Below are 26,200 nucleotides of genomic sequence, written 5' to 3' on the forward strand. Positions count from 1 at the left end.
CAAAATAACACAATATTTCAGTAAGCAGAATAAGAACTTAACTTATTTTTTTTAGACCGAAGGATAAAGTAACTGCGATTAGCCTCGAAGAAAAACAACTTTTCCTGAAAAAGCTGCTTGACGAAAACTTGACGGAAAACTGGAAAACAGCTCTGAACTTCATCAATGATGAAGTGAAAAACCGACAGTTCATCCAATCCATGAAAACTAAATCAGGCAGATTGATGAGAAAACACGAGGAAATTGCCACCTACCTGAATTCGCAATGGACAGCAAAAACTATTGACAGCAGCAAATTAGTGAAAGTGTTGCTGAAACGACCTAAAAAGGTACCAATTTTTCTTAATCAAATATTTTATAATTGCTAATCTTTTCTTTTAGATTGTCGAGTTTGAGCTGAGTCCCTCAATCATTGCCGAGAAAATCGATGACTTGCCTGTCAATAAAAGTCATGGCACCTCTTCCCTTACGAACGAGATGCTCAAACTGGCTCCGGAAATTGTGTCTGAATATCTTTATGACTTGTACAGTATGTGCTTGAAATACAAAAGGTTGCCGGCAGAATGGGTGCACAGCCAGGTCACTCCTGCATTTAAAGACAAGGGAGACAGAGATAACGAAGACAACTACAGACCCATCAGTGTTTCTCCGACCCTCGGAAAGCTTTTTGAGCATATCGTTGCAGACTATCTGAACACCGTGCTCGAAGATCAACACTTTTTCCACCCAAGGTAAATCCTTCTCAAATATATTAAAATCAAAGCTAAAATATTTTGTATTTGTGAACAATTAAATAGGCAACACGGTCATCGAAAAGGGTACAGCAATGAGAGTCAACTTGCCTGCTTCATGGAGGAGCTCTCCATGTTCACCAGAAATGGATCACAAGTCGATTGCATCAAGATTGATTTAAAATCGGCAACAAACTTTGTCAACCACAAGCTGTTGATGAAGCTCATCCTCAATTTGCCTATTGATGAAAAAATTTACAACTACATCAAAGTTTTCTTGAAGAACCATGTGCAAACCGTAAAAGTGGGAAAAGAGATCTCTCCGGCATTGAGACTGATGCAAGGATTGCCGCAAGGAAGTCCTATGACCAACCCTCTGTTTCTGGTGTACATAAATGGAATCTATAAAGCTTTGCGTAACCATTCCCGCATTAGAGGGTTTGGTGATGACATCCTGATGTACCGAGAAATAAAGTGCAAAGACGACCAATACTCTCTGCAAGAGGATATCTACTGTGCTCAAGAATACTTGGATGGTTATGGCTTGGAGGTGTGTATTTATTATACATCATCATATTTAAAGTTTAAAATATTAATTTTACATTTTGACTAGGCCAATCCAAAGAAGATCCAAACCATTACTTTCTTCAATCCCAAGAGGTTCAAGCAATTGAACTACTTGCAACGTGACTATCTAATGTATGGCGTGAAGATTCCTCAAGCCAGCCACATTCAGTATCTCGGACTCACTTTCTCAGAAAATCTCACATTCTTTCAACACATCAATGAGATTTACAACAAGTACAACAACCAGTTTGACAAGTATCTGGAGCTAGTCAAGCTCTGTTGCCCCAACGCCAAAATTCTCCTGTACAAGGCTGTGTTGAGACCGAAGCTAGAAATGCTGTCGTCGATTTGGAATCCAAGATCCAACTATTCACAAGACCATTTGATTGCAAAGCTAGAGAGTCTGCAGCAAAAGTGCGCTGCTTTTTTACTTGGCAAGGAGTTTCACTCTGAAAGGTATTTTACCATTTTGTGTTAAATTGACTTCGTTAAAATTGATTTGATTTGCAGTTGGCATCCTAGTTGGGCAGATAACTTGGAGGCCCTTGCCTTGGAGTCGCTCCATGCTCGTCGCATTTATTTCGGTTTGAAGCTCAGGGAGAAGATCTATTTGAGGGAACCAAGCTTCAAGGAGATGATCCACATTGAGAAAAAGCATGTCAAATGTGGCATTTACGATGAGATGAAGACAGATTACACCTCATTGAACACTACTGGAAAAGCCATGTGGAGGCGCATGGTGCACTACTTTGAAGAAAACCCCTTCCGAGATCTGAGCATAGAAGAGTGTTGCCAACATTGGAAGGACAAGTTCTGCGCCAAGATAGTTGAAAACTATACAGCAAATCGGAGGAAGTCTTTGGAAGAACTGAGAGCTTGCAACTCTGAGGTGATCGCGGAATTGGCCAAGATTCACCCATATGGACTGCACCACTTGCTGTGAGTGAAAAGGATAATTATTTTAATTTTCAATTTCTTCAATTTTTATTGTTACTTACAATTAGAACAAGAGAAAGACAAGTGCTAAATGCAATGCATTTTAACCAACGTTGTTATGTTTTTCTTCTACAATATTGACTTGAATGTCAAATAGAAAACACAGTATTTCTTAAATAAAATACTGCTAAGTTTTTATTTGAGTTCATATCTTGACAATTAAATTAATTGTTTCCATACAAATAAATTTATTGTTCTCCTTTTAAATATAAATTCCTAATTATTGAAAAAATCATAAATATTCCGTTGCCTCTTCATTTTAAAATCTTCTACTTATAATCAAAGCATTTCACCGCCCGCCTGGATAAAAGTTTAGTTGTTTAACCGTTGCTTTCCGCGTGAAATGTCTCATATTTTTTTTGTGATATCCAAGCCCAATAATCACAGACGAGCCTGTGTTAGCTGTGTTCCAATTTAATGGAGTGCCTCGCAAAGTTTATGGCGTAGCGCATTTTTTCATAATTGCACAAGCCGAGAATGAGAAAGGACGTCCGCCTGCCTCTGGCCCACCTGGCCAAACACAAAGGTCAGCGCTAAATAACAGCAGCAGCCTCTGGTATTTTCGCGCCACTGTCGTCAGTGTGAATGACACCGCGTTGAAAATAATTCCTCGCTTGTATTTTTTACTCTACAAACGCCAAAGGAGATTATTATGGGCAATATAAATAATATTGCTGTAAGGTTGGCACTTTTTAGTCGGAAGTTACAAAATATTAATGCTTATTAGGCGAACACGGAAAGTAAATAAATACAATTAATGTCTTCAAGATAACTTTTTATTTTCTTCAGTCAAGATAAAGTGGCAACAAAGCCAGAGGAACATAAATTTAACCAATTTAACTTTGGACTGAATTTTTCAAAAGATTGGAGAGTTGAGCTAATTAAAATTTCATATTCACATCATGACTGAAGATTTTTTGAAGAATTAATAATTTTAATTATGGGCCATTTTTTTCTATCGCATACTTAGCGGAAGGAAGATTAGCCGGACGTATTTTTTTCACATTAATCATCAGGCCTATAATATATGCCTGATCTCTCTCAGCAGTTTTTGATGGTCAAGGTTGTTGGCGACCATCAGGCAAGGCCGCACCTCCGAAAATTCTGCACTCTACTCCAAAGGACAATAAAAGTGACGCACAGGTGATAATTGCTCCGCCAAATACACAGACCCTCACGAAATTTCCTTGTCTCGGATCTCTTCGGCTGAGCAAACATTTCTGTCGAGAGGGTGCTCGAGAGATTTGCACAGCTTCCGAGAATGCATACCACCGCGAACTGACCGTGGCGAGTTTGATGAGTTGCGTAAGCGCTAAAGTGATTTGCAGAGCACCAAATTATTTGCTCTGCAAATAACACTCACCTCGAGACTTTAATTTGATTTATTTAAGGAAATAATTTTTCTGTAAATAACGGAGTTCTCATAAAATGGGCCTGTTACCTAATATGAATGCCAGAGTAATTATATGTTTAATTGCATTTGAAATTAAAAAATGTCAAGTTCAAAAATTTATTAGAAACCAAATAAGTGTACACACCTTTCAAATTTTTATATTTCATTCAATTTAATTGCAAAAAAAACTACACTTTTATTGAAAATAATTTTTTAATTGAATCTAACCAGATAAGTGTGGATAATTTGGTAGCAGTTTATTAAATTTGCTGTAAATGCGACGTCAAATACGTCAACCTTATAATGAAGGCGATTGATGTGCGCCTGCCTAAAACAACATCAATTAATTTTGACGTCATCTCGAAAGAATGCAGTTAACTTTTTCCCTGAAGAGATCCTTCTATGGGAGAAACGTCTACCGCCTAAATGGCTGTAGTTCTTATTATTACTCAACCAGGGCCTTGATTAATGTGCAATTATCGGCGCCAGGAAGGAACCGCTTGGACCTCCCTGTGCAGAAGTACCGCGAACAACAATGACGACAATAATAAGCAGTGACAATCTAACGACACTCCTCTGTTCCTGTAGTGCCGCGAGGACCGCGCGCGCTGCTTATTCGGCTATGTCAAGGGCGGCTTTGGAATGCGATTCAAAATAATAACACTATCTCATTCCGACCACAAACACGCGCATTATCATTAAAGGAGCGCGGTTGGAAAACCTCTAAAGTAGCAAACACTTTCGGAAGTTGGCGGAGCGCCGTGCGAAAAAAAGCAAAGTATAATTAAGGTGTTCGCTCCGCATTGTCCGAGGATTTATCTCTCCGTCAAAGAAATGCGTCAGACTGTATGCATAATGCAAAAGCAGATTATTTTATAATTAAGGTGCTTGCTGAAACAATATTGTTCTGGATAAAATCATAATTAATTTAATAACATTCAAACTAATCAACATTTTGAGATAATTTAAATTATTTTTATGAGCATCTCTTTTTAATTTTAATTTGCACAACTTTGTTTCCTCTTTTATTGTTAATTAATGCTCTTATATTTTGTTTTGTATGTGTTTCTTAACTTCTTTATGGCAATAGAAAATTATATAATTTAATATGTTGTGTAACTCAATTTTGTTACTTTGTTAAATTTTTTTGTTTAAAATTTAGTCTTAGGCCCATTGCAGTGCTGGATGGGTTCTTATTTCAGAAGTTTTATTAAAATTTTGCCTGTGGTAAAATAATTTAATGTTCCTTCGCGAAATTATTTTCTTTTACTTTTAAATCTTTTTTACAAATTTGGAAAAATAAACAAAAATATAAATAATCATAATATTTGACACAGGAAGCACCTATTCAAAGATTGCCGTCAATTTCTCTCCATCAAATTCATTTTAGAGTGAACAAAAAAACTGCAAAACTGCAATTTTTTTCTTGCTTTGTGTAGAAATTCTTCAAATTTGTATTCACTGCACACTTTTTTCTGCCCTACCAATGCTCGGATGAATCACTTTTGAACGCCGTGTTTACACTCCAGATAGAATTTGTGCTCATCACGAAAGGAAAGTAAAACTGGTCTCATTACGGCGATGACATTGTGCTTTTAGCTCTTTTTTAGATCATGAGTGCGCGCAGATGAGTACCATGCACACAATTCTCCTTGCGGTGAATTTTTCTCTCTCCCGTCAATTCATAATCAGCCAAACTTTCTATCGCTCGGCGTCGCCACTTTTTTGCAAAATTAAAAATTCTCGCATCCTTTTTGGCAAAAGAAACGCTCCAATCACTATTCCACTCATATACATACAACATTGCATGTGTGTATTTTTTTCTCATTCACACATTATCTGCGCCGCGTGCATGGGTGGAAATCCCCCAGAAAAAGTGCCAATATCTTTAATCAGCGATGCACGCACTCGCGTCATTCCGAATAAAAAACTGCAATAAACAATCTCGGCGATCTTGCTCAGTTAATAACAATGAGAGAAGAAGAAGAAGTGAATTGCAAATAAGAAGCGCACTGGCGTGACCGTGGCAATTACAATTTAATCGCCTGGCTCTCGCGGAAGAAACAAAGGGTACGAGTAAGACGCAAATTATTTGCACATCTCTTCTTCTTCTTTCTTTTTGAGGAAAAGACTTTACAACCGGCTCGCCTTCGTCGTCTGTCGCAAAAAAAGCTGCGCTGGGAAAAATTTTAACGCCAATTTTCAACGTCTAGCAACTTGCGATTTTGCAATTATAAAGATATTAACTGTGCTTTTAAGAAAGTCCTTGGATGGTAATTGTTTCAAAAATTTCATTGTATGAAAATTCAAGCTCAGCGCAAACTTCAATTTTTGTGAAATTAAACGCGCTGAATAAATTTGCAAACAATAATGGACAGCAGTCAATTTTATTTTCTGCAATCCTTGTTTTAGCTTCTTCAAGGATTTTTAAACAATAACAATTTTAAGAAAAGAAATTTTCCACCTTTTAATGGGTAATAACTTAATTTGTTTCAAAATTCTGATTGAGGAAGCTGTCAAAATTTGATGAATCGATTAAAAGTCAAAAACAAAATGCACATGCGTCATTATTCTCCTTATAATTGCGCAGCTGGTAAAACTAAGTCATTGAAAACAAAAACACGGAACCAGAGAGGTGCACCCTTGATTTTTTTGTTGCTCTCTCGTCATCCTGTGTCGAACAACTTCATTGCTTTTTTTGCGCTTTATTATCAAGATCTTTTAGCATTGGCACAATTATGCTGCTCGAGTTGCACACGCGAGGCGTTTAAAACTTTTTTCCCTGAAAAGTATGGAAGCAGCAGCATCTTGAGCGACGATGAATCGATCCGCTCGTCCTGTGGGTGGTGGTGGTGGTGCGGCGGCCGCCAAGGTTGGATCGTCCTGAGATTATAAAAGGCGGCGGCCGAGCGGACTCAGGCTTAGTCCTGTCCCTCGCCTGCCTACTCTCCGCAATGACGCTCTCCAGAGGTCTACTTGCACTCGTGGCCACCGTGCTGGCCGCCGCGCCAACCACCCTGGCCAAGTCTGTCCAACCAAAGACACTTCGTAAGTATAACAATAAAATTATTTTTCATTTGAAACAAAATTTAAATTTCAGTTTAAACAATTTTTATTTTGGCTAATTTTGTTTTTATGTGTTTCTCCCCATTTCAGCTACTTATTTTAAACTTTGTGAACGCGACTCTGCAAACTTCAGCGAGTGCATAGCAGAATCAGTAAATCTCCTCAGGCCGTATCTTGAAAATGGTAAATTATTTTTTGTAATCAATATGTTATATAACAATCTTTTAATTATTTAATTAACCTTCGATAAAATTGCACTTTGAATTTTTTAATTCCATAAAGTCTTTATTCAATTTAAAAATTCCATTATATCTGAAAATGTTAAATTTTAATTTGGATTAGCAACAGTTTTAAAATCAAGTTTTAATACTTTTAATGGATTTATATTTTTTCATTTTTAAACCAAGATTGACTGTTTTAAGTTGCCAAATAATTTCCAAATTATTATTTTTAAATAATTTGCTCGTAGGAATCCGTCCCTTTAGGATACCGCCGCTGAATCCCCTGAGTCTGGAGGAGGTGAGCATTGACGAGGGCATGGGCCCAGTGTCCATCAACCTCAAGCTGACCAAGCTGAGCGTGGAGGGTGGCCAGAACTACAAAGTTAACTCAGTGAGGTGAGTATTCTGTCGGCGTGGATTTCTCCTGCAAGTTCAAGACCAGCGCCGCCTCGACCGTGACCAAGCAAATATAAATAAACTCGTCAAGATCTTGATGACGACTCGCGCTCACTTTCTTCTGCAGTTCGATTTTTTTGTCCCTTTTTTTCTGCTCGGTTATTAGTTGTGCCCTTCGGCGTGCGGCAATTATTGTTTCTTTATAGCCGTTCACCTGGCGCGCGCGTCCATCGAGAGTGGCGATTGATTGCACCGGTTGCACTCTGACATCAATCCACTATTGCTTTACCCATTGTTTATTCGGCTCGACGTGTCCAGCGTTCAAATGAAATTAATTCATTACACTCAATAGGCACGCCTGTGACACTAAAGAACTCATTTTCCTCCTCCTCCAACAAAAAAAAAAAAAAAAAAAAAAAAACTAGAAAAATGAAATTATATGACTCGAGAGTCGATTAAATAATAAGTAATAAAGACCGGTTAACATTTCTTTCTCGACAGACCGGAGCTGGAAAACCACAAGATCCACTTCAGCATTGACCTGCCTTTGCTGGAGATGCATGGTGATTATGAAATGGACGGACGGGCCCTGGTGCTGCCCATCAGGGGCAAGGGCAAAGCAGACATCAATGTCTGTAAGTTATAGAAATAATTATCTACATTTTTTGTTCGCAATTTTTTTTTATTAAAAAAAAGGAAAATATTATATTTTTCATTCTTTATTGCAACTGCAAAAAATAAAAATGTTATTATTTAAATGTTTAATTCGCTTCAATGTCATGTTTTATTGTGAATTTCTCAGATAACATTTCGCCGAACGCAACCCTGATCGGAAAGCCGGTGTACCGGAATGGCGTCAAGTACATGGAGCTTGAGGACTTCCCCGTTTCCATTGGACCTGCCAAATTGGTCAAGCTGAACTTCGGCAACCTCTTCGGCGGAAACAAACAACTTGGTGAGTCACATGTATACGTTAAAATTGCCGGTGCCGCACGTTAAACAACTCAACCTTCAGACGGGAGCAATTTCAGGAAGAACCCAATCCGCGTCTTATAAATTATATTTTGCGTTGAAAAAAGCTGCTCGGCCGCCGCATTTAACTCGCTGAAACCGGCACTTTGCCTTCCTGTTTCGAGAGGATCATTTCCTTATGGAAATGCCAGTTTAGAAGTATTAATTTTTGGTCGCGAGATCTATGGAGCCGGGGCAATAAGAAGTTGCGGGTCTAATGAGCGGCCAAGGTCGCGACAGAGAGAGATCATTTTGCGTGCAGCGTGCACGGAATCTTGAATCTTGATTTATAATGTGTGAGCGCCGCGCTCCGACTAATTGATGCGAAAATAACAAAAACACACACTGCACGGTGCCTAAATCCAAATCACTTCCTTTGAGTGTTGACATTTTTTTTCTTGGAATTTTGGAAACACAAAGACATAATTTGAGCTTCGAGGCTGTGATTAATTGTAATGAATTATTAAATAATTTCATAATTAACTAAAAAAAAAATGATCAAACATTTTATATTAAAATTTGTCCGTTCTTTATTTAAAAATATATAATTTATTCATCCATTTAATTTTATCGATTGAAAAAAAACTTGCATTCTCTTTACTGCGTTTTCTTGACATGCATTAGACGATTGAGTTCGCGACCTTCTGCCTCCTTTCGTTGCAATTAAATCCCCCGTAAAGTTTGTCAAAGTGAGCTAGGAGGGCACAAACCCAACTCCTATATTAGCCGTGCACGCAGTCGATCGAGAGTGAAAAAGCACCTGAGTTGCATACCAATCAGAATTAACTCATCCAAGGTCGAAAAAATAACACACACACGCTGGAGAGTTTATAATATTATGTGTGAGCTGTAGCTTTTATAAGTAGTGCTATAGCGCACATATATCACTTACATCATGGGTCGCACAAGGCTGTCAAGGGTCTCGTCGCGCGCGCCGTCGAAGAAAAAGAGAATTAAGCCAATCTGATTGCACACAGCCAGCAACACACGCCTTTTCACGCATTGCACTTTCATTAATTAGAAAACTATTTATTACAGGGTTAAAATGAAATTCAGTGCCAAAGCGAGAAGAACTTGAAAAATGATTCTTTGTTAAAAAAAAAAAAAAAAAAAAAAATGCAAATATCAGGAAAAGACAAAAAAATATTCAAGATTCCAAACGAAACTAAAATTTTTATTTTGCAAGTTTTATTTTGAGCGCAATAATTTTACTTTTATTTTTTTATGAACAAAAATATTTTAAAGGTTAGAAATGACGCTTTTGTGTGTTTTTTGTTGCTGAAGGTGACAACATGAACCGCTTCCTGAACGACAACTGGAAAGAGGTGATGGATGAGCTGCGTCCAATCATTGAGAACGTGGTTTCGGCGTTCCTCATTTCGGCCTCGAAAGGGATCTTCCACACGGTGCCCTTCGACTCGCTCTTCCCCGAAACGAAGTCTGACTAAATCGTATACCCACTCGTCACATCTCACAATCACTGATCTTTTTACACATACACATGTATATTTAAAAATATTTAGCATATTTTTATTTATTTCTGCAACTTGGTGTTTTGTTGCACCCGCGGCTTTAAGTGTATTATGGAAAACGAACCCTTCGCATTTATTGTTAGCAAAAAAATGCTAATTATAGAATAGCTATTTTTACGTTTTGTGTGAAAAGGGCCCAAAATCAAGTTTGTCACATTTGAACGTGGCAAAATGATGGGTGCAAGTTCGACGTGCAAAAACCTGTAGGTGATAATGACTACTTATTACTCCTTTTTTTGTAAGAGTGGCGTGTTCTTGGTGGACTCTGCTGTCACTTTGTACTTGTTCTTTAGTTTTGCCCTACGGTGCTGAGCGCCGAGGGAGGTCACCTTCAATAAACATGTTTACTGTCTCTAGAGACAAATAAAATCAATTGTTTTTTTTCTATAATGTTAATATCAAATAATATTTTGTATAATTTAAATTAATCAAAAGCTATGAAGTTTGGCTGATCATCGATTGGTTTTATCGAGTATAGTGGAAAAATCTGAATTTAAATTTAAACTCCATGAATCAACCTCCGATTAAGAAATTCCTCAACATAGTAAAAAAGCACATGAAAGGCTCAAAGGTATATAAATTTTTGTTTTTTCTTTTAAATATTCCCAGGAAAGATAAAAAACATTAAAAATTTAAATTTGACTATTAATGTTAGTCGCAGTTAATAATCCAATTAAATATAAATTCTTTAACACCGAAAGTATAACACTAATAATCCGCTGGATCAAAATTTACAAGACTGATTTTGATATATTTTATAAGAAGTCTTTATTTATCTCTCTATAGAGTTGGGGCTTGAACAAAGGGAAATGAAGCAGCAGTAGCACTCGCGCCCACCGGCCAACAGCGATAATTTGTCGATTTATTATTTTTTCTTTTTTCATTAAGTGCACATGGTATTTCCCGCGGGTGTTAAAACGCTGGACCGATTGATCAATCACTGTGTGTACAATAATTATTTACAAAAAACGGAACTTGTTGAATATTGCGAGAAAAAGACTTGTTGTAGATTGATTGGGTCCAAATTCTGGGAGAGCAGCAGAGTGTCTCTTTTAAAAACGGGAGCATTGGCGGCAACACACTGAAACGAGTCTCGCTCACACTGATGCTAGACTTGCGTGCCGAGGTGAGATCTGTGCAGCCGGGGTCGCGCCCACTCGACAAAGTCGTCGATCAGCACCGGCCACGCGCCCTCCTCATCATAGTTTGTCATGTCGTCGCTGATCATGCCGGCGAAATCCAGCAGCAGGTACCATGTGTCCTTCGGGATGCTCCGCTTATGGTGCTCCTAAAATTTTAATTTAAAAAATAAATTAATTTTACAAACAGTGAATGTTGAATACTTATTTGTAATCATTTGTAATATTTGCATAAAGTTGAAACCAACATTTTTGTTTTCAATATTTTCAAATTAACAATTCTTAACACAAGTCATGAATCAATCTAAAAATGATTGATTTATGTTAATTATAATTCAAGGCAAATTGAACTGTTTTTCGTAGCAAAAATTAACAACTCCAATGCCCCATAAAAAAGCGAACATTGATTAAATTCAGCCTCACTGGTGAACCTAATTGGAATTTTAAGTGTAAATAATATTGATTTATTTATGTTTTTATAGAATTTGAAAATCTAATAATATTATATCAAAATTTTCAATAGAAGTGTCATGAAAAAGTCATTAAAAAGAATTTTACAAGGGTTATAAAAAAAATAACATACCTGAAGGAACTGACACCAGATGTCTAAGAACTTAAATCTCCCTCTGAGCACAATGTTCCAGTAAGCGATGGCCATGTCTAGGTCCAGACCCTTCTGGCCAGGGTTTTTTGCATAGTTAAAGGTGAAATGGTAGAGCTCCTTGAACTGATTTGGATCCCTGATGTCCTGCTCCAGGGTCGGAAGGCGCATCTTTAACTTTTCCATGGTGTCACAACTAATAAGTAAATGAAAAAAAAACTGATAAGAATTTTGGAAAAATTTAAATCCGAATTGTGATTAAGAGAAGATTCCGAATCTCGAACTGTTTATTTTAATAAATTCAATGTACCCGAGATCACTCAAGCCAGTGACAAACTCCTCCCTTGTGAATTCACACTGGACGGCTGCTTTGCATTTCCATGCAATAATGAGCACTTTGATTGAATCAGGGGAGAGACAGAGGTCATTGAGGAACCTTTCGACACCTTCCGCCGTGATCTTGTCAGGCTCGGCGGGATCTGTAATTTGAAACCATGGTAATTTACTCAACAGACCTTAGCTCAATGACAACGTTATGCAAATGAGTCACAAGGTATAAAATTAATGAAATGTGCTGAAGCACAATTGAATTCCTTAGAAGAGTAAAATAAATTTTTTTTTATTTAAAACTATAGAAAAGGTCGAAATAAACTCTTAAAAAAATTATTCACCTCTGTAGAATAGAAAGATCTGCTCAATTTTCCTCCTGTCTGTGTTGATTTTTGGTTCTTTGCAGTAGTATTCAGGATTTTGGAAGTAGTTGTCCGAAGCCTGAGCCAACTTCCAGTCGTTGTGGGTGAGACAGTAGATGGCCGTGCTTTCACCAGCCTGCGTGAACGACATGAATTTGCGCACTTTGTCGCGCTGCGAGCTCTTCAGCTTGTGCTGGAAATGCAAAAATTAATTTAATTTCAATCGAGTGGAGGCGAAAAGCAGCTGCCGAGATGAAAGAAAATTAGGCCATCGGGACGGCCGAGTCTCTCGGCGCGGGACACACACCATTTTGGCTGCTCGTGCCGCGCACTCAGGGTCGCTCCTTGGCCCAGGGCTCGGATCAAAACTGCAGGACCAACATTCGGCCTCTTGCCACGCGATTCGGCGCGTCTTCCCTTTGCTGTTTGTGGCGATTTCGGCGACAGATGCGACCCGAACCAAACTGCTGGTCTTTTCGATGCTCGGCTGTCTGCTTTATCTGCTGCTGGAAAAATGTGACGTCACGAGTTGGTTTGAATTTACGCGGCACTAGAGCGCGCAAAGCCTATTTTTCGTTTTTAACGTTTTTAAAAGTGGAGCGCCACGCATTCTTCTACTCTGCAAAAGCAATATTTACAAGAAATGAAAGCAAATTAATACAGCTGCAAATTTTTTATATAAATTATAAACATAAACAATTCGAGTAAATTGAATAATAGTAAAAATGGCTAACGTAAATTTCATTGCTGTGATGATCCATGGACAGAATTTAATAAAAAAATTAAAGTTTTATTTTAGTTTTTATTTCATTTTTATGTTTTTACTTCACAGAAAAGGACATCATATTATTAATATTGGTTTAATATATTTACATTGATCTCAAAAAATATTATTCTTATGATCCCTTCTTTTACTGACAATTTTTTTTACAAAAGACTATATTTCCTTTGAGAACTCAAAGCAAGGCGCCAGGAAATTATGTAAACGCCACATTCAAAAGCATTTTTTTGTTGTGGCTAATATTGGAAGATTAGTTATTTTATTCAAAATTATTTATCCACTTTGGTAAAACTTTTTAAAGGCAAAAAGTCATCATTTTTTAAATGATGATAGCATATAAAGCTATATCAAAAAGAAATATTCTTGCGTCCGTTAATCGTCACCAAATCAAATTAAAAGTCAGAGTTTTTTTTAGCTAGATGCCACTTTTCTGGTAATTGTTGCAGTCGGTGATTTGCTGGTTGCTCTGGTTGTTTGGTGTCGGTGCTGCAGGAGGCAACATAGGCCCGTTTGGAGACTTGCTCCGGTGTCGGTTTTTTTCCTTCTGTGACGTCAGTGACGCCTTCAGGTTAGAGTTTGGCGAAAGGTTGTTTTGGGCGACGGTAACAGTGGTGACGTTATTGTGAGGATCAGTTGGAATCACGCCGTTTTGTGACGACGGTACAGTTGCCAAAAGACCTGTTGAATTAATGCAAAACATTTTTAATCATTTTTGAATACTTTAAGAAAATATTGTCTTTAAAAATATTGATTTGAATTATTGATTCTTACAAAAATTTTACCAACCTGCTCCTCTGTATTTCGACAGTTGCTGATAGACCTGCTTCATCCTTTCCATATTGATCCTGGAGGCCACTGCGTGATTCACCATAGGCACTGCGTAGTCCTTTCCAATAATGCATTTTGCCGCACGTTGTACAGCTTCCGGAGCGTTCCACGGCTCGTGAATGTATTTTGTTGGAAAGTTCTTCAAAACTGGCAAATACCTCCTTAAAAATCAATGAAATTATTTAATATTTAATTTTTTAATTAATTAATAATAGTTCATGGATTTTATACAATTTAAAATATTTTAATTAATACCTTATGTAATCTCCATTAGGGTCTGCCTTGCGGCCAAATCGCACAGGGCAGTAACAATGGAAAAACTGTTGGAAAAATGAGGAGCAGGAAAGCCACATCCACATGCCCCCATTCACAGACCAGTCAGCATCAAGCAGAAGCTCCTCAAAAACCTGCAATTTAAATATAATTTTTATCCATTTTAAGAGATTCGTCTAAACTCTTACCTTCATTCCTTCCTCCCAGGAAATCCAAAGATCACCTCTAGTCAAGAAGCAGGCGACTGCGTGCCGAGCGAGGTGGTGAATCCAGCCCTCCTCCCTCAGCTGCGTCATGATGGCGTCGATCCAGGGAAATCCCGTTTGGCCCTTGAGAGGAAGCAAAATTGGTATTTGATTCAATTTCCGATTCTCCTTGATAAACTCACATTTGCCCACTTGGCCAGGGCCTCTGGGTTTTTATCCCACGGGATCTGCACGCAAATAGGATTTCCAGCCATTTTATCAAAGTTAGGGTTCTTTGTGGCGGCGCAGTAGAAAAACTCGCGCCACAACAGCTGCCCATGCAAGGACAGTGGGGGAGCAGCCTTTTTGATCTATTCACGTGAAAATTAAATTGTAAAATTTTTCCTTTTAATTAAAAGTGTTGAAATTTAACCTTTTTATAGAGATCCGTTAGCTGATAGTAGAAAAGTCTTGTAGAGAGGCAGCCAAACCTCAGGTAAGGGCTCAAGCCCGTTTGGCTTGCCAGTAGGGACTGCGGGGTCATTTTTGGCCTGCCAAAAGAGGCCACCCACGCCTTGCGCTCCAAATGGCGCTCAAGTCGAGCTAGTGCTTCCGACTCACCGCCTCTCCACACGGGGGGCAGCAATCCTTCTGTGTCAAAACCTGCAATTCCAGATGGGAAAATTAAAACGTTAATTGATTTTTGAAAATTATTATTTTTAATCACACCAAACATCAGACTATGTTATTAAATTTGAAAGAGATAAATTATAGCAAAAAATGTTCATATTTAGGGCTTTTTTCATATATTTTTTCAAGAATTATTACAATCAATTTTTGCAAACAATAAATTTGAATAAGTTAATTTCTTTTAAGTGAATTTAGCATCTAAATCATGAGAAAATTAAATAACTAAAGGTTTAATGTTGTTGAACATATAAAATGGAAAAAAATATACAGAGAAATAATATTAATAAGTTAAATAAGAGCAATTACATTAAACAAAGTAAAAATTTTAATAAAAATACAATATTTTATTTATTAATTTTAATTATTTTTTATTTTACTACATCATAAGTTAAAAATAAATAATAGTAGATTTATAACATTCAAGAAAGTAGGGATATTAATTGCTGATTAATTGTAAGTCAAATAAAATAAAAATTTACAAAGAAAATTTAAATTCAAAATATTAAAAAATAGTTATTTTTAAAACTTGCTATATACACATGCAATTATATTAAATATAAATTAAATTATTGTTCTATTTCACTAACCTAATTCCTCCAACGAAGGCACGCCGTACTTGTCGTCATGCTCTTCTGTGAGGGGCGTCCAGCAACCGCGCAGATTCTCCAAAGTGACCATTGGTTCGGGCTGCGGTGGCGCGTCCATGGAGGCCACCACGTTCTGAAACTGGTGGTACGTCAGTGGAGGTTTGCCGCCGTTCTTCTCCAAAATCCTGCGAAGCCAAGATTTGCAAAAAATGCCAATGATATAGCAAAAAGACGTTTCCTAATCAATTCGCAGCCGCCAACGGGAGCGCTTACTTTTCCAAGTCGTACAGGGTGTGCGATGTGCGTGAGTTGACGGTGAGTCCAAGCTCCTTGCACAGGGTCATGATGTTTTGGTCCCTGACGCGGCCAAACGGCTCGGGGTCCTCCTCGAAGGTCAAACATGTTGTGCCCCATTCCTGAATTACATAGGGGAAAAAATTAGAAAAATTAAACGTGACTGCTGTTGTTCGATGGGAGCATCGTTAAAAAAGGTTGCAATTATACAAATTTGGATCACATGTCGCAGTGCCTGTTACGCTTGACCATCAGAATTTGTTAGGCTTTATTATTGATTTTTGGCTCTCAACGCGCTGGAGCAGGAATAAAAATTTTCTTGATGATATTAATATTTATATATATTTTTTTTAAATTAAATAATCATAGAAAAATGTACAATGTTATTCAAATATACGGCAATTTTCCAACAAAATTTAATCAAGATACCTTTTAATGTAAAAAAATTTAATAAACATAAATAAGCAAAATATTAATTGCTCTCTGGTATTATTGCTTTAATGTTTTTCCATTTTCATGAGACTTAAGAAATTGATTGAAAAAACAAAACCTACACCAGCAGATATAATCTTTTCACAATAACGAAACAAATGCCTTAATCTAAAGTGTTTCTCAAAACTTTGCATCACCCATTGGTTAATTTTGATCTCATTGTTGTCTGAATCTGAAGTCTCCAAGATACAAAAAATAAAAAGCGGTTTGTAAATTGCAAGTAGTACAAACGCTTTAGCCGCTCACAAAAAAGATATAAGGAGGAATATTTTTACTGGTTTTTCATACCTTGAAAAGTTTTGGCAAGGCGTCAGCAGGTTGTCCTCGAATGACAAAGAGCCGCGAGTTCAGTTTGCGCAAGCTGCGATCCAGGTCCTCGAGGCATTGCAGCAGAAACCTGAAATTCGTGCCCGCGTGCGTGATTAACATTTGTAATCGTTAATCCCTATTTACAGCTTTGCTGTCCAATAAAAAACACTAATAAATACAACTTATACAACAAAGTGATGTTGTTGCCAATTGGCAGCTATATTATTATGTTGTATACTTAATGAAAAATTGCAATTCAAAGAACGAACATCATTATGCAGCCTCGTGATTCTGATAAAATTATTGAAAGGATTTGAATATAAAAGTTATAAAACAGCGTAGAAATCCATAGTATTATAAGCTATTAAGTATAATATTAAAAAACAAAAATCAATATTTTTATGTTTCTGTTCAACGATATTCACTTGATTTGATTAAAACTTTTCTCGAAGATAAAAAAAGTGGACCCATAGTTTAAAGTTAAATTTTATGTGTTGTAAGAAGTGCGATTTATTTAATATAATTTTATATTTATGATGTTTCAAAAGTCATACACAGAGTGTTTTAATAAATAAATTTATAAATCATGTATTTTAATGTGTAAAATTATATGCCCTTAGCATAATGGGGAATGTATAAAGATAAATAACATAATATATTAACACATTTTTTACTATATTAAAATAAAAATAAATATTTTAAAAGGGTCGTGCATAAGAATAGAATAATTCAAAAGTGTTTTCATTTTTATAATGTTGCATAAGAGTAAAAAAAAAAATACATTTTTATCTGCGTAAACAAACAAAGTTATATCACATTTTTGCAATTAAATGTAAAATAATTGGGCAGTCGCCAAAACTAGTCACCCATTCACAATTTACATAACTTGCAAAAGTGCGCGCGTCGCTGTTGGCTCCATTTTGCTGGTGTCAAATATATAGATAAAAAATTCGACAAGCCGCGGGGAGGTGCTGAAGCAATATGACACTTAAAAGTGTTTTGGTTAAGCTTAAAAAAAAATAGTCCAAATAGTCTGTATATCAAAAATTGCAGATGAGGTTATTTAAAATCAATATCAATGTAAAATGCAAGCTTTCACTTAAAAATAAATTGTCTTTTATAAAAATTCAGAAGAGATTTAAATAAAAAATTGTTGAAATTCATTTACCAGCTGAGCTACTTTTAACGAGGTTATAAACCTGATTTAAATTTGTCATGAAATCCACTTAGAGTAATCTAAATTAAATTGAAAATAACCTATATAAATACGCAAAAATCCAATTCAACAAAAAAAATAATAAAATTACTTGAAAAAAGGTAAAAATTCGTGTGAAATGTTAACTGCGCATTAAATTTTGGCAACGCGCAAACAAAAACAAGAAGTTAAATAGCGCCGTGTGTAAAAAAAACACACCCACCGCGCACTCGGCACGTAATTATTAAGGACTGACCTCCACTTGTTGATGCCGACGTTGGACGAGCCTGCGAACCAGGGGTCGAGGATGAAGACGCACCTGAAGGTCGTGGCCCCTTTGAGGCCTTCGAGGAGGCTGGGGTTGTCGTGCAGACGCAGTCCCTTGCGGAACCAATGCACCGTGTGCTTGTCTGCCTGCGGGGACACTCTGCTCGCTTCGCTCATCCTTCGGCGGTGCTAGTCATTTTTTTTTGTCTTCTGCCAAATCCTTCGGCCGCCCAATAATATAAATTTCTTTGATTCCGACGCCTCAAGTTAGGTTCCGTGCGCTTCGGCCGACCAGTTCGTCTCGCCTGTGCCTTGCTGAGGCCCACACCGCAGGCAACGTGACCCGCGCTCCGCTGACGTCGCGCCCGTCTCGATTGGTCCAGCCTGGTCACATGGTCGCGGCAGTCACGTTGCGAGGAGCAAGACGCGTGCACCCGTCCGCTCACGTGTCCGTCGCCCTACCACACGCCGATCGATTCAAGTAGTGAATTCATCCGCCACCGCAGGCTTCCTCCCTCCGACACCCCTTTTATTTTTCGCAATTTTTTTCCCTCAAATTTTTGGTAATTGATAAAAGAGAGCAGTTATTAAACGCAGACAACGGACACGCGCCGCTTTTGGGTGCGTTTTCGCACTTTATTCGAAGCTAATCGGCGGAACAGGGAAATGACGCAAATTATCATTTTGCCACATTCGGGAATGGAATTTATTTCGCATTGTGAATGTACGTGTGAATAAATGAGCCAGAAATTCACGTGGCCAATGTTTTGTCCTAAATTGATTTGCAAAATCGTAAATATTGCGTGAAAATCTACTATAACGTTTTTTTTTTAATTTCATTCGATTTTCAATTAGTACATAGAACAACAAAATTTTATTAGATTCGATCAATAATCATTTTTATAAATATATTAATAAATTTATTTTAAATCTTAAGATGTGCTTTAAATTTATGTTATTTTGTTTCAAATAGGAATTTTTTTCCAATAATCACTGAACTAGAGGGCAATGACAATGACAAAATAATAACAATAGCAACAATAGTAATAATAGGCAACCTGTCAATGTCAAGCGAGGGTAGGCATACTGCTTTGCATTCTAGTCATGCTTGTTGCATATATAAATACGAGTCATTCCATTTCCGTTACCGGCAAGACTTTCATAAGAATTTAGATGCGATAAATTTTTATGTACGTCAAGCTTGGATTATCTACAATTTTGATGGATTTTTTTCATCTCAGGCATCTTATTCATTAATAATGGAATCCTATCTGGAGGATCCCTTCCTATCGACAGTGAATAAGAGATTAGAAATTCCGTTCATAAATTGAATTGAAGCGTGTCCGTTTTTATATAAGTGCTAACCAATGAATTTTATTCATCGGAGTATGTGCGTCATCCTCATATGATTTTAAGTGAGCTTCTTGACAGTCAGTAGCTCTCTTGGAAACATTATATTTGAAAGTTAAATCTGCGCCGATCAAGCCACTGCTGCATGAATAATAATGAATGGGCGAATAAATGAATCCTTAGTATGGTGACGCTTTATTGACCTGCGACTTGTTGAATTAGTTAAAATAAATCTTGGAATTTCTAGTTATGGATGTGTATTGATTATATTCTTTTGAATTTTTTTCTGGGAATTTGCAAAATAAAATCACTAGATATCGCTCTATTAAAAAGGGCGGAACGGCGGAAGGGAAAATAGAGGTGGCGAATGAAATTTGTTGACAAGATGAATCTCAACATTTTTCTTACAAAAATATTTTACTGATTAAAAAAATAGAAGATAATATTTCTAAATAGGACAATAGGAGATTATTCTTCTTTACTGCGAAAGTGACACAATTAAACCTTGTTGGCTCATTTTCTTTTATATTATTTTGACGAAGTTATTCAAATATAAAATTGGTTGATTTTTATCAAATCTTGAAAACTTATTGATTTGTTCGTCTCCATTTAGTATTAGGGCGTTAGAAATGTTGAATTGTCACAGAAAACTGGTTATTCATTTCCTAACGTGAGTTCATGCAGTTGACATAAGCATAAATGTTAATTTCCATTGACGCCGGCACCGGAGCGCGTCATCCAGCATATATTATCACTTTTAATTAATAAAAAAATCATATATTTATAACACAAATAGATGTCAATATTGCTCTAGCGGATGGTGTGGAATAATTATTTTATTCCTCTCTTAATTTGTTTGTTTTGACTGTGGCTGTGTCATCGGAGAACTTCATTGTTTTTTTTTATTATTATTATTCAATTAATTTTCGGCTTACAATTAAATTCATTTTTTAAGGGCTTTCTTTTTAATTATTTTTTTTTTAATTTCTGGCAATTGTTTTAAGTTGAATTCTTACAAATAAATCTTGCATTTATTTTAAATTTAAAGTAGCTTTAAATTTACAAATAATTAGTATAAATTCAATTGGAATTAGCTTGTAAAATTCATGGGATTCTATTTCGATACAAGGGAATTTATAAAGGCATTTTAGAATTCAACTGCAGATTCACAGAACTTTCTAGATGCATCTAGAAAGTTCTCAATGTAAATCAAATGGGTGGGTGGGTTTTGCACGACCCTCCCAGGGCTGCTACCCGCGCTATAAAAGGCGCTCCGTCCGCTGGCTCGATGCAGAAGGCTGACAGACCTCAGAGAAATCCGAGGTAAAGCTCCGACACTCGAGCCAGCTGACGGAGAGCATTCAACCCTTTGCTCTTTGTTCGCAGGACACCTGGACTTCCAGTGCAGTTTCGGACACCCGTCCGAACCCTTCGCACTCGTCCGAGCCGTCCCAAGGCCCCGACCGCTGTCTCGTCCCGACGCTGTCTCGTCCGAGGACAGCCGGAAGGCCGACCGCGTCCCGAGCCCCTCGAGCGGCACGCCTGTGTCCATCGTACTGTCCGGGGTGTGGCCGAGCCGTCCGAAGCCGTACGGAGCAGTTTTGCCAGGTAAGAGAAATTACAATTGTTTCTCCCTGAGGCCTTCTTTTGGCCAAAAGGTCAAACCACTACGTGAGACGGAAGTACAGCCGAGTGACCCATTGTTTTTGTCCCCAGCTCCTTCCTGTCCGAGGAATCGGGCGCCGACGTGGCACGTCGCCAGCGAGCGCTCGGACGAAGGCGTCCGAACGTCCGCCGCCAGAGACCCGCACGCCGTGGGCCCCGGCCGCGCCGAGAGCCGCCGCCGACCTGCAGGGAGCCGTCCGGGTTCCCAGCAAGGACGTTTCCAGGGCAGCCAGCCGGCCTACCCAGGGAACACCGCTCCCATTTGTTTATTTTCCAAGAGACATTATACGGACAATTTCGAGCCAGTGAATTTACCCTATCCAGCCAGAATTGTTGTGAATACAATAAAGCCCGTGTGTAAGCCAACTTACATTGTTTTAAACAATTACAAATTAATCATAATAATTTACACAATAGAAATTACTGAACAATTACCCATTAATAATTTATTAAGCAATTAAATAATCAGTCAGTATAATCATATGCAAACCCCTTACTTGCAACTTCTTATTATCATTTTGGTTTGCAATAAACTAAATTTGTAATACCAATTGGCGATCCTGGCACTCCTGGGGATTATACTGACAAACAAAATAAACAATTAAATTACAATTTACACAATTTTTACAACTTTATTTTGTTAAAATACAATGGCAGACAAAGAACAACTGTCTCCTTTATTTTTAAATCAAATTCATTTTGAACCCCTGGCTTGTGAGCAGACAACAACGGGGTGTGACCCTGGAGGGTGTGACCCTGGAAAGACTCTACAGCCGTACAAGTCGGACGACAACGATCCAATTGCACAAATTTCCCTCCCAGTTCAACAACAACAAACACTTCTTTCTTGCCAATACCAGCAGTACACTCAGGTGGATGTCCTGCACCCTCAGGAGCACCTCCTCCCCTTGGACGGCGCATCACAGGTTGGCCAACTGCTGCCTGAACACCCAGTGTCCCACATCAATCACGACGAGGCGCCAAAACCAGACGTACTCACAGAGGGACCTGAAAGAAAAACTGGTCAGCAAATATTTTATGACAGATTATACAAACAAACAGAAAACAGGGCAACATCACTACACACTACACAATTGTCCAACCAGACACAAAATGGGCAATATTTTCGACCCAAGTTGGACTTGACGTTAATCCCTGTATTCTCTGGAGATAAAACAATGCTGGAGGATTTTCTCGTCAGCCTCGCTGGATTTTTCACCTACCAACAACTGCAGCCAAATGACGTGTGGTGGTTGTTACTTTTCCGCACTTCTGGACGAGCAAGAGAGTTTGTTAAGCATCTTGACGAGGCCACCATCGGCAGCTTCTCAGCCCTCCAGAAAGCGTTTCAAAACGAATTTGAGCCGCCAGTAAGCACCCTGCAATTGCACAGAAAATTTGTAAAAGCCTGTCAGCTTGAGGGGGAAAGTTCAGAGGAATTTTACCTACGATTGAGAGGGCTGGCAGACAAATTGTGGCACCAGGAGCAACTAATTGTTGGATTAAGTTTAAAACAAAACTTTGAGGTCAGAGAAGAGGAGTTTCTGCGCATTTTCATCCATGGCCTACGAGTCGACTTTTATTGGCAGGTGTACATCCGGCAGCCAAAATCAATTCTTGAGGCACGCAAAATCGCCATTCTCGTTGAAGAAACTGCCAAACACATTAAAGATAGATTAAATGAAGACTTCCAGCAGGAAAATAGGCAAACTCACCAACACTGTTTCCCTCAACAACAAAATTTTCCTCCACTTGCTGCCTTCAGAAGCCACCCTCAAATGAACCAACGCTGGCCAGGGCCATTTCCCGCTGCTTCGAGTCCGCAATACTCATCGGCAGTTCCTCCACTCTCCAGTCCGTTTTCCTCCCAACAATGGCTGCCAGCCATTCCACCTGGTGCAGTGCTTCCACCGTCAAATTTCCATGAACAGACAGAATCAAGTTCATCCAAAGCACCTTCTAACCTGAGGGGGAACGAAGAAAATGTGAATGAAAATAGTGCAACTTTTTCAGAAAATTTATTTACCAGCAACTCCACCTCTCACGCTCCATGTCCATTCTCACCTCCGTCAAACCAAAAGGTTATTGTCCATACCCACCGACCATCCGCCAGCAACGACCACGTCCCTTCTGCGACTCGTAAAGAGAAACGTCGACGGAAAAGAAGATTCAAGCGACGACAACAAAGGGCTTCTAAAGCGATCTTGCCGTGTCGCACAGCGTCCAACAAAATTTGCGAAGGCAAAATTTCTGCAAATGAAGAGAAAATCTTGAGTGCATTGAGCCGGTTAATACTGCCAAAACTTACCCCACCTGCTGACCACATCGCCCAGCGTGCATTTACTCGCCGACGGCGCCGCCGACAACCGACAGATAAGGCCGAATTTGCCATTAAAACTCCCACACAAAAAACCACAACGAGTGCGGCAAATAAACAACGTGGGCCAGCTGTTATCTGTGGCGGCCAAAAAGTCAATGAACTTTTCGCAAGAGGGGGAAGAAAAATCAGCAGGAGAGAGATGAGAGTGGCGCCACAACCAAGTTCGCCATCAAGCCAGGAGAGGGAGAAGGAAAAATCAGCACACAAAGAACCAAGACCTCGCCCTCGCCGCATGCGAAAAACAACAACAACAAGGCCGGATTCACGCGTGATTATGGTGCCCACGACGTTTTTCCTTGAGGACAGCGCCAGCTCAGGATCTGGACAGTCTACGTGCAGTACGTCGTCCTGGCAATCGTCCTGGAGATCATCCAGTCACAGCTGACCACAGCCGCCAGTCAAAAGAGGGGGATTTGGTGTGGAATAATTATTTTATTCCTCTCTTAATTTGTTTGTTTTGACTGTGGCTGTGTCATCGGAGAACTTCATTGTTTTTTTTTATTATTATTATTCAATTAATTTTCGGCTTACAATTAAATTCATTTTTTAAGGGCTTTCTTTTTAATTATTTTTTTTTTAATTTCTGGCAATTGTTTTAAGTTGAATTCTTACAAATAAATCTTGCATTTATTTTAAATTTAAAGTAGCTTTAAATTTACAAATAATTAGTATAAATTCAATTGGAATTAGCTTGTAAAATTCATGGGATTCTATTTCGATACAAGGGAATTTATAAAGGCATTTTAGAATTCAACTGCAGATTCACAGAACTTTCTAGATGCATCTAGAAAGTTCTCAATGTAAATCAAATGGGTGGGTGGGTTTTGCACGACCCTCCCAGGGCTGCTACCCGCGCTATAAAAGGCGCTCCGTCCGCTGGCTCGATGCAGAAGGCTGACAGACCTCAGAGAAATCCGAGGTAAAGCTCCGACACTCGAGCCAGCTGACGGAGAGCATTCAACCCTTTGCTCTTTGTTCGCAGGACACCTGGACTTCCAGTGCAGTTTCGGACACCCGTCCGAACCCTTCGCACTCGTCCGAGCCGTCCCAAGGCCCCGACCGCTGTCTCGTCCCGACGCTGTCTCGTCCGAGGACAGCCGGAAGGCCGACCGCGTCCCGAGCCCCTCGAGCGGCACGCCTGTGTCCATCGTACTGTCCGGGGTGTGGCCGAGCCGTCCGAAGCCGTACGGAGCAGTTTTGCCAGGTAAGAGAAATTACAATTGTTTCTCCCTGAGGCCTTCTTTTGGCCAAAAGGTCAAACCACTACGTGAGACGGAAGTACAGCCGAGTGACCCATTGTTTTTGTCCCCAGCTCCTTCCTGTCCGAGGAATCGGGCGCCGACGTGGCACGTCGCCAGCGAGCGCTCGGACGAAGGCGTCCGAACGTCCGCCGCCAGAGACCCGCACGCCGTGGGCCCCGGCCGCGCCGAGAGCCGCCGCCGACCTGCAGGGAGCCGTCCGGGTTCCCAGCAAGGACGTTTCCAGGGCAGCCAGCCGGCCTACCCAGGGAACACCGCTCCCATTTGTTTATTTTCCAAGAGACATTATACGGACAATTTCGAGCCAGTGAATTTACCCTATCCAGCCAGAATTGTTGTGAATACAATAAAGCCCGTGTGTAAGCCAACTTACATTGTTTTAAACAATTACAAATTAATCATAATAATTTACACAATAGAAATTACTGAACAATTACCCATTAATAATTTATTAAGCAATTAAATAATCAGTCAGTATAATCATATGCAAACCCCTTACTTGCAACTTCTTATTATCATTTTGGTTTGCAATAAACTAAATTTGTAATACCACGGAGATAACGACACAGTTACATAATGCACTGATTAAAAGATCATAAGAATTTTCTCAACACGTATTCGCAAAGATTTTAAATATTTAATTTTAGAACTAAATATTTCTAGCAGAAATTTATATCTTTTTCTCGCCAAATTGAAATTTATTCCTTCAGGATGAAATGATTTATGAATTAAACAATAAAATGATATATCTCACCTGCTCAGTAGCCAGATCTTGGGTGAGCAACCATGTGTTTCATAAATTTTAAACCGCAGTCTTTCACTTCTCTCACTTAAATTCCATCACGTCCTATCATAAAGTTCCACACGCAACGAAGACAGAAAAATTCATGTATAGCAATCAAAATTATGATTTCTTTTCACTGTGAACAGAAACCGTTGCAAGTCCCCTTATTTATAGAAAACAATAATGAATGAGAAGAGTGTTGTCAAAAACGAGCCAGTAGGCAGTGTTGTGTGGAAAGAGGCGGCTAGCGAGCGAGAAACGTGCGAAATGACGCAAGCAACACACAAAGGCTGCCTGATGACGGTCCATGGACCAAGCCAGTTCCCTCTTGCGGCAGATCGCGTTGTCGAAGTCCCAAACAAGATGTTGACTGTATTTAGCAATAATTATTATCTCAAGTCTTTTCACGATTATCAATAATTTTCCAGCCGAGGCAAAATTAAAAACAAATCATCTTAATGTGTCATTCTCCAATAAAAAGAGATTTTTTCTTGATATTGATTTTGTCCAGATTTT

General features: G+C 38.7%; 3 protein-coding genes and 1 long non-coding RNA gene across 4 annotated transcripts; 2 read left to right on the plus strand and 2 right to left on the minus strand.

The window, feature by feature from the left end:
- The first annotated feature begins 6,576 nt into the window (after positions 1–6,576).
- Positions 6,577–10,300, plus strand: LOC132203619 (protein takeout-like). Its single transcript, XM_059631523.1, has 6 exons — positions 6,577–6,735; positions 6,844–6,936; positions 7,223–7,370; positions 7,872–8,005; positions 8,173–8,325; positions 9,666–10,300. Exons 1-6 carry the CDS (start codon positions 6,642–6,644, stop codon positions 9,827–9,829), a joined length of 786 nt encoding a protein of 261 aa, XP_059487506.1. The 5' UTR covers positions 6,577–6,641; the 3' UTR covers positions 9,830–10,300.
- Positions 10,301–10,774: 474 nt separating this feature from the next.
- LOC132205458 (DCN1-like protein 1) lies at positions 10,775–12,847 on the minus strand. The gene is made up of 5 exons (XM_059634508.1): positions 12,653–12,847; positions 12,325–12,538; positions 11,964–12,132; positions 11,636–11,849; positions 10,775–11,201 (listed from the first exon to the last, which is right to left on the minus strand). The coding sequence occupies exons 1-5, from the start codon at positions 12,653–12,655 to the stop codon at positions 11,022–11,024; spliced, it is 780 nt and encodes a 259-aa protein (XP_059490491.1). The 5' UTR covers positions 12,656–12,847; the 3' UTR covers positions 10,775–11,021.
- A 293-nt stretch (positions 12,848–13,140) lies between these two features.
- LOC132205457 (cryptochrome-1-like) lies at positions 13,141–18,741 on the minus strand. The gene is made up of 10 exons (XM_059634507.1): positions 18,236–18,741; positions 16,764–16,872; positions 15,963–16,105; positions 15,690–15,874; positions 14,846–15,075; positions 14,616–14,783; positions 14,416–14,556; positions 14,210–14,361; positions 13,913–14,115; positions 13,141–13,804 (listed from the first exon to the last, which is right to left on the minus strand). Exons 1-10 carry the CDS (start codon positions 18,421–18,423, stop codon positions 13,542–13,544), a joined length of 1,782 nt encoding a protein of 593 aa, XP_059490490.1. The 5' UTR covers positions 18,424–18,741; the 3' UTR covers positions 13,141–13,541.
- LOC132205460 (uncharacterized) lies at positions 18,252–21,848 on the plus strand. Its single transcript, XR_009442707.1, has 3 exons — positions 18,252–20,919; positions 20,983–21,204; positions 21,313–21,848. It is a non-coding gene; the product is annotated as an uncharacterized LOC132205460 (long non-coding RNA).
- Positions 21,849–26,200: the final 4,352 nt, after the last annotated feature.

The sequence above is a fragment of the Neocloeon triangulifer genome, unplaced genomic scaffold (assembly GCF_031216515.1).
Source record: "Neocloeon triangulifer isolate White Clay Creek 2 clone unplaced genomic scaffold, ASM3121651v1 ptg000002l, whole genome shotgun sequence".
Classification (NCBI taxonomy): domain Eukaryota; kingdom Metazoa; phylum Arthropoda; class Insecta; order Ephemeroptera; family Baetidae; genus Neocloeon; species Neocloeon triangulifer.

What these genes read in the sequence shown, in the direction of transcription:
- LOC132203619 (XM_059631523.1), top strand. Translation starts at nt 6,642, where the DNA reads ATGACGCTCTCCAGAGGTCTACTTGCACTCGTGGCCACCGTGCTGGCC. An exon ending in TGTCCAACCAAAGACACTTC is followed by an intron (nt 6,736 to 6,843) that starts GTAAGTATAACA and finishes TCCCCATTTCAG; the next exon opens with CTACTTATTTTAAACTTTGT. An exon ending in CAAAGCAGACATCAATGTCT is followed by an intron (nt 8,006 to 8,172) that starts GTAAGTTATAGA and finishes TGAATTTCTCAG; the next exon opens with ATAACATTTCGCCGAACGCA.
- LOC132205458 (XM_059634508.1), bottom strand. An exon ending in GATCTTTCTATTCTACAGAG is followed by an intron (nt 12,133 to 12,324) that starts GTGAATAATTTT and finishes TTCAAATTACAG; the next exon opens with ATCCCGCCGAGCCTGACAAG. An exon ending in ACTGGCTTGAGTGATCTCGG is followed by an intron (nt 11,850 to 11,963) that starts GTACATTGAATT and finishes TTTACTTATTAG; the next exon opens with TTGTGACACCATGGAAAAGT.
- LOC132205457 (XM_059634507.1), bottom strand. Translation starts at nt 18,423, where the DNA reads ATGAGCGAAGCGAGCAGAGTGTCCCCGCAGGCAGACAAGCACACGGTG. An exon ending in ACCCTGTACGACTTGGAAAA is followed by an intron (nt 15,875 to 15,962) that starts GTAAGCGCTCCC and finishes TTGGCTTCGCAG; the next exon opens with GATTTTGGAGAAGAACGGCG. An exon ending in CCCTGGCCAAGTGGGCAAAT is followed by an intron (nt 14,557 to 14,615) that starts GTGAGTTTATCA and finishes CTTCCTCTCAAG; the next exon opens with GGCCAAACGGGATTTCCCTG.